This window comes from Falco peregrinus, chromosome 10, assembly GCF_023634155.1.
Source record: "Falco peregrinus isolate bFalPer1 chromosome 10, bFalPer1.pri, whole genome shotgun sequence".
NCBI classification, from domain to species: domain Eukaryota; kingdom Metazoa; phylum Chordata; class Aves; order Falconiformes; family Falconidae; genus Falco; species Falco peregrinus.
Window position 1 is genome coordinate 25153614 of NC_073730.1, and position 12591 is coordinate 25166204.

Sequence of the window (12591 nt, forward strand, 5' to 3'; positions counted from 1 at the left end):
CAACTGAAATTTTGCCTTTAAAAAATGAACTCTGTGCTCCTTACTTTGTGAACTAAATCCACCCTAATGATGCATGTGTTAAGTTCAGCACTAAGGTCACCAGCTAGCATAGTCCTAACTCCAGCCCTGAAGCTATCTCCAAGAGAGGTGGTCTAAGGTCAAGGCCCCATAGCAACATGCACAGTACGCACCAAGGCGATTCCCAGGCAGTTTGAGGCTCTTCAAAGATGAGTTTCTTTTCACAGTGTCGATTATTTCTGACAAAAACTCAGTAGTAGAGCTTTCAAACAGCCGGCAAAAGGAAAATGTGATTTCTGCAGAAGAAATAGATAGACAGTACACATTAGTACTCCCTGCGTGCTTCATTATTCCATAATTACATCCTGCAGGCAGCTCCAGTCCCTAATCCGTATGCAAGAACGAAGCTTCCCCAGCAGTGGATTGCATACAACAGCACTGCCGCTCTGTCACAGGAAGAGAGAGGAGATCACACCCAGGGAAGTGGCTTTGCCAGTTAAAGGCTAACGTGCTCTGCAGGTTAAAACATCTTTGGTTTATAGCCAAGACTATGGACTCTTCTCTGCAGCGTACACCAGCTTTGCAGCTGCTCCTGTCTCTGCCCTGCTGGCACCAAGAACCAGACATGTTCCAAATCTGCTCCAGGACAGTGATATTTGCTACACCTTACACATCTGAAGGTCACCTCTTTAAAGGTCAGCCAACCAAAAGCAGCCACACCCAAGATTTTACTGTACCTTGCAGGCCAGGATCCCGAAGCAAAAGCAGAACTTCTTTCTGGTGCTCAGCCAGGTTCACATCATGAAAGCTCAGTTTGTTCAAATTCGGATTACACTCTAAAAGGAAAACAAGTTCTCAGGTGAAGCACTGTACGTCCCTGGGATAAAAAGACCCTGACCCAACTACCAGCTAACACCCAGAAAACAAGTCAGACTGTGGATAATTTGTGCCGGATTGTGGGTAATTAACAAGGAACCATCCTGCTCTGCAGGATCATTCACATGCTCAGCACAAGAAGTGGGATGGATGACACCCACTTCCTTTTCTCAGGAGACTTCAAGGATGTCCACACTGAAGAAATGGACTCATCTAAGCGGGCTTAATGCTAAAGGATGGAAGATCACAGCAACGAGACCACTATGTCACAGTGATGCTACCTGCAGGTTAGCAGAGTACCTTTGAGTGCCTCCAAAAGGAGCCCAAGCTCCTGAGAACAGGGCAGCGTGGCGCTGTCAAGGGACAACTGCTGGAGGGATCTTGATGCCTTGAGCACTGGCAGCAGGAAGGCAGTGTGCAGAGGTTCCCTGGGGAATCGGATCTCCAGCTGCTCCAGGCAGCTCTCTAAGGAAATTAAAACCACAATCAAAGAGCTTGGTCTGGAGTGCTCATAGCTAGGTCCTACAGCAAGCAAGACGTCTGCATGCCTGACACATGACTATCATTTAGGTTGGCAGAAAATGCCTATGCATCGTGCCCTGCCACACAGAGCTCTACGGCAACTCAGACCTATGGTAACGTAGATCAGTTAAGGCTCATTTCAGGACTCCTGCCAGACCACAGGGCCACTGATTCCTACTGCATTCTGGCAGCGAAACAACACTTGAGAAGAGGTCACCCTTTACACACAAACCAGTCAGTGTCCTCCCAGAGCACAGCTCTTCACTGACCCCACTCCATACTCGCTCAGGCTTTGCTCACTGCTTTTATGGTCATTCGAGGGCTAATAAGGGTGATTAGAGACCTGTGAGGCGAGAACATGCTGCTACAGCTCCCAGACCGCAATCCAGAGGCTGGGGCACTGCTTTGCCATCACCTGTGGGATTGTGACAATTAAGAGATGCTTTCCCTCTGTTTAAGTGTCTGTCCAAGTCTTACAGCCTCACAGTCAATAGGATGCACAAAGCAGAAGCTTCCAACCAATTCACAGATCTGGTGGGATACACTCCCTGTGGGCTGTGTGAACAGTCGGTGCCAGCAGGGTATGCCTGGCCTTGTACAAAGCTGATGTTGCAGCAGGCTGGTACACAGCAATACAGCGCTTTGTCCAAGACTCAGGCTCCACACAGCACATCACAGACTGGAAATGACAAACAGCAACACCATCTAAATCAGAAAGGCAAGGCAGTAATCGCTTAATTTACACTGTAACAGCGTAGAGTTCAAATCCCCATGCCAAGCTTTTACAGCTCTGCCTGCCACGTCCCGATCATCACTCAGAATGACGATTCCTACCTGGGATTTCTACCTCACCGCAGCTTGGATTCCCCTCTGGCCCGTTCCCCTCCAGCTGGTTTTTGAGGTCGAAGCTGACTGAGAGCGTGTGGAGCTGAGGAAAGGCGTTCAGGATGCAGCAAACGAGCTCCATGCAAGGCATGTGGGAGAAGATGTCGCTCACGCGCACCACACGGAGGTGGCAGTCCGAGTGGCGGGAGAGGGCCCGGAGCCCAGAGAGGATGCAGAAGATGTTTGCACCCAGGCCTGGAACAGCATTTGTACAAAAAGGTGTTAGCTGTGCCTGCAGAGACACCAACACACACGCAGCTGGAGCTGCACCTATGGCCAAGCAACCTAAGTCAAAGGCAAAACTCACAGACTGCTTTATCCACATGTTCTTAAGCTAGACTGTGTATATGGGAGATGGCGATCTGGCTCTTCGCCCTCTCTGGATGGCATTTAAGCACAAGGCAGGGGCTGTTGTGGGGCAGAACAGCCCCATTCTCTCCCTCAAACTAGTCCTCACACTTCTTAAACACCTCTACTGATGCGCTTCTCAGGATCGGGTACCAATACCTTACAATGCCCATTCCAGTAAAAATAAAACCAGGGTAAACCCGAGCAACAAGTCAGACCGTTAGACCAAGGCTGGAAGGCAGCAACCTGTACAGACCACTAACCATTGTAAGACAGAACCAAGTTTTCTAAAGACACCCAGGAGCTCAGCAGGTTACTCAGAGTACGACATGTTTCCCCAGTCAAAGGAATGGAAAACAATTCCAGTGTGGACACACTTCGGAAGCGGCGAGCAGCTTTCAGAGGAAAGATCCCAGTAGATGCTCCTCTTTTCTTACAGCCAGCATGGCCAGTGCATGGGGATCCTGAGGAGGAACTGGTCCAGTTCTCTGCGTTTTCTCCTTCTGTGGCACTGTTTTTGTACAGTCGCTCCGAGTTATCCTCTCTAGCAACAGTAAAAACAAAATCATACAGGTCTTCTGGGTCAGTGTGTGGTCCCCTGCTTCGTCTGAGGCAGCGACGTTTCTTTCCCACTGCAGATTTCAGCCGTCTACGTGTCTTTCGAAGAACTGGGTGACAGGACAGCTGCTCTGAGATGCAGAGAGGAGCAGATCCTCCCTGAACGCTGGTGTGGTCACAGGGCACCTTGCTGCTTGCCTCCTCACACAGCTGGTTTCGCAGAGGAGGACTTCTTGGTCTGGAGAGGACAGAGTTCAGGTAAGCATCAGCCTCACATCCATCCACCTTTGCAGCAGCCTCCTCCGGGGCCCTGGGGGATCTCTGTTTCTCACCATCGCTCCACTCCCTTTCACCACAACGGCCCCTCTCTGCTCGCTCCTGTGCTGACTCCCGGCTTTGGGCTTTGTCATCCTCTCTGCAAAGGCCACACGGGCTGCTGTGATACGCAAGGGCATTTCCCGAGCGCCAAAACCCAGCACTCATGCTCAAAATGAGAACAAGAAGAACCGTGTCGGGAACAGGCCAGGAATACATGGACACCTGACTGACAGAGCCATGGTGAATCAGCCGGTGAAGAAGTAAAACTAGCGAACGCCTAATGGACTGGTCAGAGGAGAGGAGGCGCTGGAACTTCAGGATCCGCAGGGAGCCAGCCAGGTTTTCAAGCACTTTCTGGTTGTGCTCAGCAGTGAGCTCCACTGCGCCCTGCAGCATGTTGCAGAGGGTAAGCTGGGAAACGTGCGGGGAGCTGTGGAGCAGCGGGGAAAAGTGATGGTCGTTGAGACGCCAGTCAGAGGAAATATCCAAGACACCATGAAGAACATTTGAAAAGAACGTTTCAAGGAATTTCTTCCTCCAACAGGTTATATTCTGCAATTGAACAACAGGGCCATATTAACCAAGTCAGCCACTATTTTTCTGGTTCTTTTGAAGTTACATTATTGCTATCTGCTAACCTGGTAAACGTGGTGTCCAAAAAAAACCTACAGCTAGTGCAACCGAGACTACCTTGTTCTCAGCATCCTTCCTCAGTGTATTAGTTGAATAACTGAGTTACTCCTATTGCTCTCCCTTCATCCTGCTTCTGGCCCTAATTAAACATAGTCAGCAGTTTGAAGCTATGCCATGTTTTTGCCTATTAAAACCCACATCATCAGGAATTTCTTCCCAGGAATCTATTTATAGGCTGTGATTAAGCTGTCTGTTAACGATTCTTTTGCAATGCTGAACCAATGGAGCTGCTACAATTTTCCTATGTAAAACCATTCTTCCAAGCTCAGTCTTCTGCATTTTTCCAGTGCTTTCTAAGACATTGGCACATTTTTTTGCCAGCGTAGGTGTAAGCATGATGTAAGATGCTGTTTTTATCCTCCATTTCCTGAAGAATTACATCTTTAAAGACAGGATTTATTCCTTCTGCAAACTTGCTGTTGTGAATGAAGGGTGGACACTACAATTCCTTTTATGAACCCCGTTTCCCAAAATTACGGTACTACCAGGGTCACGCCTTGGTCTGGAGCATCATGAATGTTTACAAACAAGCACCAGCAATCACTTGGAGGTGACCAGCAGCACTGGCAGGCTTCAAAACAAAACCTCGTGGAAGACATCAGAAATGGGGTGTCTGCGTTGTACCCCTTCTCCCACCGCCAGCGTTTCCTCACCTCCGAGTTGGGCGGTCTGGTTTTCATCACATCGTCCCACAGCTTGCGCCAGATGGGCTGTGTCGAGAGGCCTGGGGGGAAAAAGCAATCAACTGGGCACTTCCACCCCTTCTCCCTGCCTGAGTGCCCTGCCACAGCACTCGCAGGGACACTGGGCAGACAAGGGACCGTGCGGGGGGACGCAGACCCAGACCCCTGCAGCAAAATGAAGGTGCTCTGTGGCGAGGCGAAGGCCACCTCCTTTTAAAGGACGCAAATTAACAAACGGCAGGGTTTGTCGGTCCTCAAAAGGAACGTTACAGCTGGCCCGCACCACTGGTAACCCCGCCTGGCTACGGGCCGGGGCTCAAGGGTCTGGACGCAGAGGGGCGTCCCAGTCCCGGCGGTAGGGACTGTGCTCCGGGGGGGTCGCCCCCCGCCCCGCGGGACTGTGCTCCGGCGGGGTCGCCCCCCGCCCCGCGGGACTGTGCTCCGGCGGTGCCCCCCTGCCCCGCGGAGGGGCTCGCCCCCCCGGCCCGGGTCTCCCACTGCCAGCCTGGAGGGGTCGGTCCCTCCGGCCGGGGGTCCCCGCGGCGTGGGCCCCACCTCCCCAGGCCGGGGGGCGAGTGGGGCGGCCCGTTCCACCCCCTCGGTTCTAGGGACTCGTCCCTCCCGCCCGGGGGTACGCGTAAGGGTTTGTCGCCGTCCCCGCCGGTGTCACCTGCTCTCCGCGCGGCGCCCTCGGCCCGCTCGAGGCGGAAGACGCTGAGAAGCGGCAGGAGCCCCCGCAGGAGGTGCCCGGGCAGCGCTGTGGGGAGACAGAGGGAGACGGCGGCAGGGTGCGGGCAGGGCCCGGGCCCCGCGCCCCGCCGCCCGCGCCTTACCCCAGACGTCCCGCTCCAGGGCTCCCATGCTGCGGCTCACCGCCGCCGCGCTCAGCGCGAACAGGCTGCCCGGCCCCTCCGCCGCCATCGCCCCGCTCAGCGCCGGCGCGCCCCTGCTGCTGCCGCCGCCATCTTGGGGCGGGACACCCGCCCCCCGCCCGCGCGCCGCCGCCGCCGCCATCTTGGGAGGGGAGGGAGCGGGCGGCCATGGCGGGGAGGTCGCGCCTAGCGGCCGCCAAGCCCACCCAGCCCTAAGGCTGAGATCCCCAGGAGGAAAGGCAAAAAGAAGGCAGGGAGGGGAGCGGAGCGGCGGCCATCTTGAGGCGGCCACAAGCGCAGCCGCCGCCGGCTGCCATCTTTAGAAGGGACGCGTCCGGGCCTGAGGCGTTACCCTGGGGGGGCCGGCCCAACGCGCCGTGGGAGCGTTTCCGCTTCCGGGGCGGGCAGCGGCACTTCCGGTGGGTGACCCTGGCGAGTCCTTCTGTGTGTCGGGAGCGGAGGCATGGGGCTGCGCGACACCGTCGTTCACGCCGGGGAGCCTGAGGTGAGCGGGGCTGGGCCGGGCCGGGCCAGGCCAGCGGGGGCCGCGCTGGAGCCCCGCGGGGCCTGGGCGGTCGGTAACGGCTGTCCTTTTTTTTCTTTCCCCAGGAGGAGGAAGAGGAAGAGCTGGTGGTAAGACGGGGAGCGGGGCCTGGTGCGCCCCTGTCCGGGGAGCTGGTGGGCCTCGGGGGCGGCGGAGGAGGCCTGTAGCTCTGCAGTCACGAGTCTCCCGGGGGTAGATGGCCGGTGCCTTTCAGCGCTGAAACTCGCAGGGCCTTGGGCCCCCCTCGCTGCTCAGTGCGGCAGATCCAAAGCTTAGCGGGGAGGCAGCTTGAATCCGAGCTTCGATGTGAATATACGGCTCCCTCTTCAGTCGCTGGGTTTTGGGGGAGAGCGGTGTTTCGAGGTCTCTGTTCTCATGGCAGTCCCGTCTCTGCAGGATCCTTTAACCACGGTCCGGGAGCACTGCGAGCAGACAGAGAAATGCGTGAAGGCGCGGGAGCGGCTGGAGCAGTGTGATGCACGGGTGTCCTCCAGGTCCCACACAGAAGAGCAGTGCACAGAGGAGCTTTTTGACTTCCTGCACGCTAGGGACCACTGCGTAAGTGCAGCACCTGTGGCTGCAACATCCCTGCAGGTGGTGGGAGCAGAGCTGCCTTTAGCCACACTTCCAAAAGTGCAGACAGCTCAAGTGTGAGATGTGGTAGCTGCTCAGAGGGAGCTTTGAAGAACTGTGAGCCTTGATGCTTTTTCTTGTTAAACGTTTGTTTGGCTCATCTTTGTTATAAGAGTTCTAACTGGGATTTGGTAGGTCATTAAACGAATAAGTCAAACACGTGGTTTCTGCCCTGCAGATGGCATTCTGCTGTTTCTGTGTTCTGTTTGCCATTTTACAGTTAAACGTTTTTAACATGAGCTGAAACTCTGTAGAAAATCTCAGCTTGTTACTTTTCTTGAGTGACTTGATGCAAAGCCTTGAGAAGAGCGGAGTCCTGTGGGGCCATGTGTGTTAGTGGCCAAGAAAACCAAGAGGCAGGTGGTAACACCTTACCGATTTCCAGCCCTACACTATGAGTTACTGAGTGCTTTGTCTCTTTGTTTCAGGTTGCTCACAAACTCTTTAAGAACTTGAAGTGAAGGTGGGCGTGATTGTCCATCTGCTTCCACAGCTCGTGTCAGCAGTTCCTGGGTTCACAGTACTGCTTCCTGCCCGTTCATCCTCCATGCCAAGAGCAAACAAAACTGCCTGGCAGCGACCGAGCGTCAGCATGTCACTGCAACTGTTCTCGTGGAAGATGTGCAGCCACGCAAAACCCATGTTGATGTTCTGTGATTTTCCATATTAAACATTCAAAGTTCCCATGGAAGTACCCTCTGTTTATTCCCTTGTTCTTGTGCTTCTGACTTGTACTAGGTTAAGATGAAATCAGTGGGTGTTGGAGCCCAGTTTGTGGGAGGAGACTTTTTCCCACTTGTGGGAAAATCCTTGTTGTGCAGCTGTGATGTGCAGCAGCTGGAGCCTGATCCCATGGGAGAATTTATCTGTTGGAGACACGGAGATTATTACCAAGCCCCACAACACCAATACTGTTCATGCACTAAGTTCTGGCTAAATTAAAGGGAGTGACCCTTTTCTAGCAGAGTAGAGCTGAGGGAAGACTCTCAGCTGTTCCTCACTCACTGTCACCTACTGCCACCAGCCACTGGAAGAGCTTCCAGCCTGGGGTTGGCTTTGCCTTCTTGCTCGGAGTGACCGACCACGTGGCTGCAGATGGGCACAGTGGTGGTTCCACCTGCTGAAACCTCTGCCGGAGCAGGAAGGGTCACCGGGGGGAGGGGGGAACTGAAGCCCTTGCGTCTGAGTCACCAGCCCTTTCTGCTGACCTGGGACTGTCCTGCTCGTGCCCTGCCCGTTTTTCTTCCGAGGAGGATGTTTAGTAGCAAGAGAACTAGGAAGTTTCACAGGCATGTTACATGAAAAAGAAAATAACCTTCTCGGCTATTCAAAGTGGAAAGCAAAGCACCACCTTTTAGATCTGACTGTGCTACCAACACAGCCGTCCGTAATCCTCTTGCTGGTGGACTTCAAGTTCAGCCGCCAGCGCGGTGCCCCGGGGCTTTGCCAGGGTGAACGTCACACGTTAATTCCCGGAGCTGCGGGGGGGGGGGGGTCCCCTGGGGCACACGGTCCTGCCGCAGAGCCGAGGGGCTCCGCTGCTGCAACCTTCCCGGCAGCCGCTGCCCGAGCACCCCGCGGGGGCAATGGCCCGGGGGGGCGGTGCTGGGGGGGGGAGGGGCGGGGGGTGCCGGTGCCGGTCCCGCCCCGGAAGGGCAGCGGCGGAGCGCGGGCGATGGCGGCGCTGAGCGGGCGGGCGGCGGCAGCGCTGCTGAGGCGGGGGCCGCCGCCGGGGCTGGCACCGGGGCCGCGCCGGCACCACTACAAGAAGAAGTGGGTGAGCGGGGCCGGAGGGGGGACCCGCCGCGCGCCGCCGCCCGTTTCGCTCCCCGTTGCATCCCCCTGCTCTCCCCCTCGCACCCCTCTGCCTCTCGCGGCACCCTGCAGCACCCCCGCTCCTTACACCCCCGCTGCACCGCTGTGTAGGCAGCCGCTCCCCTCCCTGCGTGCCCGCCCCGTGCCCCCAGCCCCCTTCAGGCGTTCCCAGGGGACCACCAGCCCAGGGTGTCACGGGCACAGTCGCTTTCCGGGGCTGCAGAAAGGCCCCAGGGACTTTTGGCAGCACAGAACCCAGGACTGGATTCTCCCAGAAAAACTTTAAGGCTGGGGACAGTCGTTGGGATGTATTTTGTCTTTTAACATCTCTGGTATTTTTTCCCCCGAGGCTACCACGGCCCCCCGCATCCCGGCCACACGCCTGGCCCTGCACCACTTCGACACCACCTACAGCCTGCAGCTGAGGGACCTGTGGCCCTCCGTCCGAGCCAGCCTGCTCTGCGAGCAGAAGTACGGCGCCCTGCTCAACAACTTCTCTTCTGTCGACCACGTCACCCAAGAGCTGGAGCTGCTGAATGCCACCGATTTTATTTCCCAAGCCCACAAAGAGGCGCAGCAGTTGCAGCAGGGTGCAGCCACAAAGGAAGGGGGGAGAGGGGAAAACAGATCCCAGGAGGGCTCTGCCCGGGGCAGGACAGTGGTGCAGGCAGAGGCGATGACAGAGGCAGAGACGTCACCACCACTTCGTGCTTCCATCAGCTCCAACATCAAATGTTACACCTTCCCCAGGGGTGACATCACACGTTTTCGCCCTGCACGGTGAGATCCCTGGGACGGACCACTCGCTGTCATTGCCAGCCTCGGGGCTGCACGTGTGTGAGCGCTCGCTGCTTCTCTGCATCCCTGCCCTCACTGCCCACTGCTGTTTTCTTTCTCTCTCACACGTTTGCTTTTTTTTACGCAAACCGGTGATTTCCAGGCCGGATGTTCTGGGGCTCCTGGACTATTATCTCATGGATGCAGCATCTCTCCTGCCCGTCCTGGCGCTCAACGTGCAGCCGGATGACTCTGTCCTGGACCTCTGTGCGGCTCCGGGTGGCAAGACTCTGGCTCTGCTGCAGACTGGGGTTTGTGGTAAGTGGAGGTGGGTGTTCCTTGTCCCCATGTGTAAAACAGCGCTGGAAGAGTATGCTGTGCCCATGAATGTCTGACCGTTAATAATTTCTGGTTATAAGAGTTGGGAATCGGCTGTGTTTTTGCAAGAGTGACATTCCCAGTGTGCCCATTTTGGCCTCGCAGGGCATCTGGCGGCCAATGACATCTCCATTTCCCGGACAAAGAGGCTGTACCAGGTTCTCCAGAGCTACGTTCCCAAAGAAATCAGGGAAGCTGTGAGCGTCACATCCTGCGACGGAAGGGACTGGGAGCAGTTGAAAGGTAGCACCTTCCATAAGGTAGGTGATGGGGAGGCAGGGAAGGTAAACCCATCTAGTTCACTTTCCTCCTGTTTTAGAGGAAGACAGCAGCTTATCCTATGGTATAATTGTATGGTTTTCCATAATCTTAAATGCATAGAAAGAAGACTAAGCCATATATGGAGTAATATTTCCTCCTGCTATACCCTTCCTGCAGGATCTGGTGGATATGGGCAACTAGGGTCGTACCTGTTTAGTAGCTCCTAAAAATCCTGTTCTAATCCATCACCTGGAAGGGGTTAAACGTAAGGATTAGATAATTCTTGTATCTCATCTGTGTCCAGCTGCAGGAGCTGGGTTTGTTTCTCTGGGAGATGCCACTGCAGGAGCTGTGGCCATGTATCACTGTAGCCATAGGTACTGCAGTAACGCCTACCAGGAAGATGCACAGAGCAGAAAGGTTAAATGAGAACGTGTGTGAGTGTGATGTTATCCAGCACTTCTGTGTCTGTTCGCACATACCAGAAACAAAAAAGCAGCCAGACAAGTTACAGTTCATTGTGGGTGCACACCTGCGCTCAGGCAGCATCAGCTAGGTGCGTGGCAAGGGTGGAGGCGTTGGGCAAGGGGCAGGTGACACCAGGAGACTCACTGAGCTTGAGCTGGGCCCAGGACTGATGTAGGACCTCTGCTGCTGCAGGTCCTGGTGGATGTGCCCTGCACGACGGACAGGCACTCTGTAATGGAGGAGGAGAACAACATCTTCCACAAGAAACGAACCAAGGAGCGTCAGATGTTGCCCATGCTACAGCTGCAGCTGCTGATGTGAGCGAGCTCGATGCTGTGTTTTGATGCTGTTTGCGTTATGGTAGCAGTCCTCCATGGCCAGCACTGAAACCTCTTCTTCTTTTGTGTGTCCCCACCTGGGAAATGTGGAAACCATGTGTAGTTTTCTGGCCTAGCAGTAGTTGAACACATCAAAATAATAGTATGTGTAAGAAGGTGCAAATGTCCTCAGTCAGGTCACATGTCCTTCCAGTCCCTAGCAGTGGCTATAGGAGGTAGGGAGAGGTGTCTAAAGGAACGGGATGGCTGTAGCGTTGTCCTGCTGTGTGATCTCTCAGGTCCCGGCAGTCAGCCCTGGAGGATTCCCAAGTGTCCACATCTCCCAACATGGAGAGGACATGGGGGCACTTTGTCACCCCATTTCACTGGGAAGGATGGGTGGGCTGGCTGCAAGCTGGGTCAGTGAGGAAACAGATTGGAGAGTCCCATGGCAGCACTTGACCTGCAAGAGCCTCTTCTCCTGTATGTACTCTTATCCCATTCCCTTGGAGGTGAGTGCAGGATTACTCCTTCCAGCTGCTCTCCAGTAGTGTCTCTTCCATGTTAGGTACTTTATCAATCTAAGCACCTTTCTGACCCTGCTCTAAAACAGTCCTCAAGTTGCGGTGACGCAGTGAGACTTTGAGCCTGTGGAGATAACTCCTACGAGTTATGTGTTGACTTCCCAGTTTCAGCGTGGGAATGCTGGTGCTCCACACAATCCTCCTTTTCCCGTGATGATGTGTGTGTTCGTTCTTGCTTGCAGGGCTGGGATTCTTGCTACCAAGCCAGGAGGAGAGGTGGTGTATTCTACGTGCTCCCTCTCCCCGCTGCAGAATGAGCATGTGATTGAGAGAGCAGTAGAAATCGCAGAAACCCAGTTTAACGTCAGTGTCCGCGTTGAGGACTTGAGCCACTTTCGGATACTCTTCCAGGACACATTTTGCTTCTTCTCAGACTGCCAGCTGGGGGAGCTTGTTCTGCCTAACCTCACAGCCAACTTCGGACCTATGTATTTCTGCAAATTATGTCGGATGTAGAGTGACAGACTGTGTTTGCTGGCTATCAGGAAATAACCCAGATTTCCAGGAAAAGCAAAACTGCTTTGTATTTATTTTTCTTTTTAAAATGTCCCAAAGGAAGTCTGCTTTTTTATGGCAGATTTAGAGAATAAATGACAAAGACCTGCTGTGGAATCTTCTGAATATTTATCTGTTGGAGACTGAGGTGTTTAATTTAGGAAAGAGAGAGATATCTTATCAGATGCAGCAATTTTTCTGTCCGCCTCGGATGGGGTAAATAGCCCTGTGTGGCTGCTGCTCTCTCCCTCCTGTCTGACTGCTTTGATCCTACATGAGCTGGTTTGAGTTAACAAACACCATCTGGGGATCTCAGCCTTTCTGACCCAGACCTCACCATCTGCATAATTGAGTTGCATCTGTCTCCGCTTATCTCCTACCTTCAGAAAGAGCAGCCTGAGGTCCTGAAATAAGAGGTTCCAAAGAATGCCCCTGCTGTGAGGTTGCAATATGCTTGGGATGCTTGAGATCTGGTGGTGGAAAAAGCTTGGTGCTGTCGAAGGGCCAGTGACTGTTGCCTTCCCTCACAGACAGGAAAGCTGTGGT

General features: G+C 54.6%; 4 protein-coding genes across 4 annotated transcripts in view; 3 read left to right on the top strand and 1 right to left on the bottom strand.

Annotated features, from left to right (window-relative positions):
* The window catches only part of RAD54L (RAD54 like), a 23210-nt gene extending 22802 nt beyond the window's left edge, over nucleotides 1-408 (top strand). Inside the window, exon 19 of the mRNA XM_055815322.1 lies at nucleotides 390-408. The gene's annotated coding sequence lies outside the window, so the exon portion shown is untranslated. The remainder of the gene's footprint in view (nucleotides 1-389) is intronic.
* The window catches only part of LRRC41 (leucine rich repeat containing 41), a 9028-nt gene extending 2915 nt beyond the window's left edge, over nucleotides 1-6113 (bottom strand). Inside the window, exons 1-8 of the mRNA XM_055815320.1 lie at nucleotides 5735-6113; nucleotides 5572-5658; nucleotides 4872-4942; nucleotides 2913-4077; nucleotides 2251-2496; nucleotides 1195-1359; nucleotides 756-854; nucleotides 192-314 (exon numbers count right to left, since the gene is read on the bottom strand). Coding sequence (XP_055671295.1) covers nucleotides 192-314; nucleotides 756-854; nucleotides 1195-1359; nucleotides 2251-2496; nucleotides 2913-4077; nucleotides 4872-4942; nucleotides 5572-5658; nucleotides 5735-5915 — 2137 coding nt within the window. The 5' untranslated portion in view covers nucleotides 5916-6113. The remainder of the gene's footprint in view (nucleotides 1-191; nucleotides 315-755; nucleotides 855-1194; nucleotides 1360-2250; nucleotides 2497-2912; nucleotides 4078-4871; nucleotides 4943-5571; nucleotides 5659-5734) is intronic.
* Nucleotides 6114-6125: 12 nt separating this feature from the next.
* LOC101912747 (cytochrome b-c1 complex subunit 6, mitochondrial) lies at nucleotides 6126-7641 on the top strand. The gene is made up of 4 exons (XM_005238395.4): nucleotides 6126-6278; nucleotides 6383-6406; nucleotides 6714-6875; nucleotides 7379-7641. Exons 1-4 carry the CDS (start codon nucleotides 6237-6239, stop codon nucleotides 7409-7411), a joined length of 261 nt encoding a protein of 86 aa, XP_005238452.1. The 5' UTR covers nucleotides 6126-6236; the 3' UTR covers nucleotides 7412-7641.
* Nucleotides 7642-8598: 957 nt separating this feature from the next.
* Nucleotides 8599-12155, top strand: NSUN4 (NOP2/Sun RNA methyltransferase 4). Its single transcript, XM_055815620.1, has 6 exons — nucleotides 8599-8727; nucleotides 9115-9545; nucleotides 9706-9860; nucleotides 10026-10180; nucleotides 10842-10966; nucleotides 11733-12155. Exons 1-6 carry the CDS (start codon nucleotides 8626-8628, stop codon nucleotides 12004-12006), a joined length of 1242 nt encoding a protein of 413 aa, XP_055671595.1. The 5' UTR covers nucleotides 8599-8625; the 3' UTR covers nucleotides 12007-12155.
* Nucleotides 12156-12591: the final 436 nt, after the last annotated feature.

What these genes read in the sequence shown, in the direction of transcription:
- LOC101912747 (XM_005238395.4), top strand. Translation starts at nt 6,237, where the DNA reads ATGGGGCTGCGCGACACCGTCGTTCACGCCGGGGAGCCTGAG. An exon ending in TTCACGCCGGGGAGCCTGAG is followed by an intron (nt 6,279 to 6,382) that starts GTGAGCGGGGCT and finishes TTCTTTCCCCAG; the next exon opens with GAGGAGGAAGAGGAAGAGCT. An exon ending in AGGAAGAGGAAGAGCTGGTG is followed by an intron (nt 6,407 to 6,713) that starts GTAAGACGGGGA and finishes CCGTCTCTGCAG; the next exon opens with GATCCTTTAACCACGGTCCG.
- NSUN4 (XM_055815620.1), top strand. Translation starts at nt 8,626, where the DNA reads ATGGCGGCGCTGAGCGGGCGGGCGGCGGCAGCGCTGCTGAGGCGGGGG. An exon ending in ACCACTACAAGAAGAAGTGG is followed by an intron (nt 8,728 to 9,114) that starts GTGAGCGGGGCC and finishes TTTTCCCCCGAG; the next exon opens with GCTACCACGGCCCCCCGCAT. An exon ending in AAGGTAGCACCTTCCATAAG is followed by an intron (nt 10,181 to 10,841) that starts GTAGGTGATGGG and finishes CTGCTGCTGCAG; the next exon opens with GTCCTGGTGGATGTGCCCTG.